Source organism: Pristis pectinata, chromosome 1, assembly GCF_009764475.1.
Source record: "Pristis pectinata isolate sPriPec2 chromosome 1, sPriPec2.1.pri, whole genome shotgun sequence".
NCBI lineage: Eukaryota > Metazoa > Chordata > Chondrichthyes > Rhinopristiformes > Pristidae > Pristis > Pristis pectinata.
Window position 1 is genome coordinate 101,384,405 of NC_067405.1, and position 6,000 is coordinate 101,390,404.

A 6,000-nucleotide genomic window follows, 5' to 3' on the forward strand; every position below is an offset into this window, starting at 1 on the left:
AAAAACTGCTTTCACTGATAAGAGGGTTGATAGTAAGTGGACTCAAACTTAAGATCAGAAGCAAAGATCCTTTTCACAAAAATATGCAGTTGTTATCCTAAATACAGTTTGAAAGGATTGTGAAATTCAATATTAGCTTTTAAATGAGAAAATTGGATACATATCGAAAAGGAAAATTTTGCAGTTAGAAAGGGGGATGAGGTCCTGCAAAGTGAGTTTAGGGAGTTTGGCAGAAGATTTAAAATCACCTCAAGGGTCATAATGTCAAGAATACTCCCTGTGGGAGTGGGAGTCTTTTAAAAGTGAATTATTAAGAGTTCAGGGCCATCATATTCCAGTAAGAGTGAAAAGCAAACATGGCAAAATTAGGGAACATTGGATGACAAAGGATACTGAAGGTTTGATCAAGAAAAAGGAAACATATGGCAGGTATAGGTAACTGCAATCAAGGGAGTCTTTTGAAGAATATAGAGTTTATAAAGGAGAACTTAAGAAAGAAAATATGAAGGCAAAAAGAAGCCATGAAATATTCTTGACAAGTTAGAATAAGGAGAATCCCAAGACATTCTGTAAGTATATCATGAGCATGAGGGTAGCCAGGGAAAGAGTGGGTCCCCTTAGGGACCACAGGAGTAAACCACGTGTGGAGCCAGACAAAAAGGGCAAGGATCTAAATTAATACTCCTCATCGGTATTGACCAAGGGGGATATGGAAGATAGTGAGTTCATGGAGGGGTACCTGGATAATCTGGAGCAGGTCAGTGTTAAGGAGAAGGTGTTAGCTGTCATAGGAATGCAAGGGTTGATAAATCCCAAGGCTGGATGAGATCTGTCCCAGATTGCTGTTGGGAGCAAGGGAGGACGTAGCTGAGGCCCTAATGGAAATTTTTGCATCTTTGTTAGACAAAGGCAAGGCACCAGAAGACTGGAGGATAGCTAATGTTGTTCCTTTATTTAAGAAGGGTAGCAGAGATAAGCCAGATAACTACAAGCCAGCTAGTCTCATATCAGTGGTAGGGAAATTATTGGAGAAAATCCTAAGGGATAGGACTTGTATACATTTGGAAAGGCAGGGGCTGATCAGGGATAATCAGCATGGCTTTGTGCAGGGGAAATCCTGCCTCACTAATTTGATTTGAGTTTTTTTTTGAGGAGGCAACTGAGAAGATTGATGAAAGCAGGTAGTAGGTGTTATCTATATGGACTTCAGTAAGGCATTTGACAAGGTCTTATATGGTAGACTGGTCCAGAAGGTCCAGCACATGGAATCCAAGATGAGTTGGCTAATTGGATCCAAAATTAACTAGGTGACAGGAGGCAGAGGTGGAAAGATAGTTTTCTGATTGGAAATCTGTGAGTAATGGTGTACCACAGAGATCAGTGCTGGGACCCTCATAGTTTGTGATATATATTAACAACTTGGGTGTGAGTGTACAAGGTATGATTAGCAAGTCTGCAGATGACACAAACATGGGTATTGTGGATAGTGAAGAAGGTTGTCTGAGGCTAGAACAGGATATAGATAAGATGGGAAAGTTGGGTGGACCATTGGGAGATGGAATTTAATTTGGAAATGAACAGATGACCTTGGAACTCAAGTCCATAGTTCCCTGAAAGTGGCAACATGGGTAGATAGGGTGGTGAAGAAGGCATATGACATGCTTGCCTTCAAAGCTCAGGGCATAGAATGTGAGTTGGGATGTATCATTGCAACTTTACAATACCCCAGTTTGGCTGCACTTGGAATACACTGCAGTTCTGGTTGCCACACCATGAGAAGGACATGGTTGCATGGATAGAGTGCAGAGGAGATTCATCAGGATATTGCCTGCATGGGAGGACTTTAGTTATGGGGAGAGGTTGGATAGGCTAGGCTATTTTCCCTAGTGCGAAGGAGTGACCTTACAGAGGTATATAAAATTCTAAGAAGCATAGACAAGGTAGACAGTAAGAATCTTTTTTCTACGGTAGGGGCACAAGTTTGTGAGAAGGAGTTTTATAGGGGATTCCAGGGGAAAGTTTTATTTTAAACAGAGTGGTTGATATCTGGAACTCGCTGTCAGAGGAGGTGGTGGAGTCAGATCCAATCACAAAGTTTAATAGATATTTAGACTGGCACTGGGTGAAGGATACAGACCCAGTGCGGGCAAATGTGATAAGTGCAGATGGGCAAGAAGTTGGGTGTGGACATGGTGGGCCAAAGGGCCTGCTTCTGTGCTGTACAACTCTACGCTTGATGGAAAGCCCTTTCAAAGCACCAGTACAGGAACCATGTTCCAGCAAACCTCCTATTGTGTCGTACAACCTGCAATGCAGACACACATTACTTCTGTATAAAAGTATATAAATCTGAATAAGACATTTAAAGTTTTGTTTCCAGCTTTTCTTCTTCATTCTGAAAAAGTACTGAGCAGATACAACGTGGAGATGAAGCAACATTACAGCGGTGGGACTGATTAGATGTTATTGGTACATCTTAAGGCACTACACAAGGCATGCTCAGATGGTGGGAGCTGTTAACCTGACAACAACCATCAGCAAAATTATGAGTTCAACTTGGCTCTCAAGTTTTAAAAGGCAAATAATGAATAAATGTTAGTGCATTATTCTAGATTGGTTATTGAAGCTATTCAGAATTTTATAATATAAATATACACTTTTGAAATTCACGTTCATTTTGGGCATGCAACCTTTAATTGTGTATGCCGATTGTGAAGCAGATGTATTACAAAAAATTATGTGTGCTGACTTTAAAAGTAATTTATGACTGATTTAATTCCCATTTATATTTTATCTCTTGCACAACTTTATTTTTTTCTGTTGCATAACAGAGCCATCTTCACTGGGTGAGTTCCATAACATGACAAGTGACCTATTTTTATCCTATACTGTCTCTTCCTTTTATTTGACATCTCTCATTTGTTCCATTTTGTCTTCCTTCTTTATACATTGGTATCTTTTTTCACTGCTATCTTCATTCCCTCCCTCAAAGTTAACTTTTCAGTGTTTGATAAATTCTTCCCATCTTCTAACTTCCTATATCTATTTATTGATGAGTGTGTCAGACTGTCAGTCTGTGTGACTTGCTTTACAAGGGCAAAAACTTCTTACTGAATTTACACCTGATATATTGTGTGCAGTTTTGGTATCTCTGCCTAAGGAAGGATATACAGGTGATAGAGGGAGTGTAACAAAGGTTCACCAAATTTATTCTTAGAATGATGAGGGGCAGGGAATGGGATGAACAGTTTGTCCCACAAGGAGTAGGTTCTGGGCCCAAATGCTTTATTTGTGCTTATTCCTATGTTCCAGAGAGCCTGAGAGATTGAACAGAACTGGCCTGTACTCTTGAGTTTAGAAAACGAGGTGATCTCATGGAAACATACATTTGCACAGGGCTTAACAGATGTGGGGATAATGCTAACCCTGGCTGGGTTGTCTTATATTGGGTGCTGCAGTCTCAAAATAATGTGTCAGCCATTCAGGATTTAAAAAAAGAATAAACTTCTTCAACCAAAGAATCGCAAATCTCTCAAGAGGGATGTGGAGATGAACAGATTTTTGAATATTAATAGAATCAAGAGCGAGGAGGCGAGTGGAGAAAATTGCTTTGAGGTAATATTTCAGCTCTGATATTACTGAATGGCAGAGCAGGTGAAAAGGATCAAATGGTTTATTTCTGTTTCTATTTCTTATGTTCTTTTACAATGTATTCCCATTGTCTCCACATATATCTAGGCGGGTCTCCTCATCACAACCAAGTTCTTTTTTGCTTGTACTCTCAACCATACCTCCTTCCTTCTCCAAACCAAGTATACCTGTCTGAGGTCCCAGTTAACATATTTTGGAGCATCAATTAATTCATCTGTTTCTCTTAATGTACTTCAGTCAACTCACATCTGACACTATCATTCTCTTCATTTCCATATCCTTTCCTTAATATCTCAAATTGTAGAATTCAATATTCATACGACTGGGTTGTAAGTAACCCAAGCAGAATATGAAATGTTGTAATGTTCACTGTAGCAATGCACAAGACTGAGGACAGGCAGGTCAGTGTGGGAGTGGAAAGAAGAGTTAAAATGACATGCAACTAGAAGAAAGGTTGGGGCGGAGGGGGAAAGAAGGGAAGATATAGAGTGATGGGGTCACTTTGGAGCTGACAGAAATGGCAAAGAATGACATGTTGGATGCGGGAAATGGAGGAAATGCATGAGAGGGCTCCATCAACAGTGGTAGAGGGGAAGCCATGTGTCAGGAGGAAAGAGGACATTTCAGAAGCCCTAATCTTGAGAACAGATATGGAAGTGGAGAAATTGGGAAAAAAATGGCATCCCTACAGGAGGCAGGGTGGGAGGAAGTACAGTTGAGGTAGCTGTGGGAGTTGGTGGGTTTATAGAAGATGTCAGTGGCTAGTCTGTCTCTTGAGATGGAGACAGAGAGATACAGAAAAGGAAGAGAAGTGTCAGAGATAGTCCAGGTGAATTTGAGGGCAGAGTGGAAGTTAGTCACAATGGTGATGAAATTGATGAGTTCCACACAAGCACAGAAAGGAAAACTGACACAGTCATTGATATAGAGGAGAAAGAATTGGGCGGGGGTGTGTGTGTGTGTATGTGTGCAGGAATGTGCTTGGAACAAAAGGCTGTTGGATAAAGCCAACAAAAAGGCACCACAGGTGTTCTCCCACACACACACTCACTTATCCACCAAGGTTTCTTCCTTTGTTCACCTTTCCCACCCCTTCCTCCACCTGATTCCATCTGCCTATCATTTCTGCCCCACCCCTCCCAATCTGGTTCCACCTATCACCAACAAGGTTCTGTCCCACACCTTCCTCATACAGCTATATACTGGCAATATTTCCTCTCCCTTCAGTCTTGATGCAGAGTGTCAACCTACAGCTTTTTCATTCATAGATGTTGCTTGACCTGCTGAGTTCTTCCAGTATTGTTTTTGTTTTGTTCCATTTTGATTAATTACTCCATCTGTTCATTGGTACAAAACTGTTTCTTCTCCAAATCAAGTGAATTATTCCTTTTTTTGCCTTCTCCCCTGGGCCAGAGGGGCCTTACAAACACTTTAACTCGCTAGCTTTCACCATCTCTCTCTCATTAACTGGTTGTTCTGCTGGGCTTTCCTCCATTCCCTTCTTGATTCCTCATCTTCTACTTGTCTCTTCTGCAAAGTCTGCCAGTGCAGTACTGACGGGATGCTGAACCGTCAGAGAGAGGTTAAAGGAATCTGCTCTTCCTTGGGTGAAGGAAAAATAGAGTCATTCAGCTCGGTGACCCAAAACAGATCACCCCCTTGCTTATATTGCAGTTTATGGAAGCTTGCTGTGTGTAGAATACCTCCGATGTTTCAAAGTACGAAACTGGTTGCACTCAGAGACATCTCATTGCAATGTGAGGCATGAATGTCTCCGAGTTTGGGTTACGGTACCTGTCTCTACCTCTTACCTGGGGAACTGTTCCTTCAATATTTTCAAGCTCTGCCTGTTGGGCCGCAGCCGTTCCATATACTTGGCTATCTCGGCATATTCGGCCTTGCTCAGGATCATCCCGATGACCGAACCTGACACCGCTTGAATCTACCTAGTCAGCACAGGCCCGGCTTCGGCTCAAATCTTTCCCGCCGCGGAAGACTGAACCTTCAACGAGACAACAGCAACAGAGCATCCAATTGGCGGCGAAAACGCCGCTAACCTCAGGCACTGTAAAGCAAACGACGCTATCATTGGTCAGTTACCGAGCGCCCTTGGAGACGGGCCAGCAGACTGCCCATGGTAACAAGCTGCTGAAGGATAGCTGGACGTAGGCTCATCAAACTGCCGCAATAGGACTTTTAAAAACATTTTAAACCTTGTGGATGTGAAAAATATACAATTATTTAGTGCTTTTTTCCGATCTCAGGACTTTTTTTTTACAGCTAGTGAGCTTGGGAAGCATTCAATCAATTATGTTGACCCCATGGGCTGGACCAGTCAAGCCGAGCAGC

General features: G+C 41.9%; 1 protein-coding gene across 1 annotated transcript in view; it reads right to left on the reverse strand.

The window, feature by feature from the left end:
• The window catches only part of cdin1 (CDAN1 interacting nuclease 1), a 142,368-nt gene extending 136,721 nt beyond the window's left edge, over positions 1–5,647 (reverse strand). The window contains exon 1 of the mRNA XM_052018255.1: positions 5,463–5,647. Within this exon, the coding sequence (XP_051874215.1) occupies positions 5,463–5,563 (101 nt within the window). The 5' untranslated portion in view covers positions 5,564–5,647. The remainder of the gene's footprint in view (positions 1–5,462) is intronic.
• Positions 5,648–6,000: the final 353 nt, after the last annotated feature.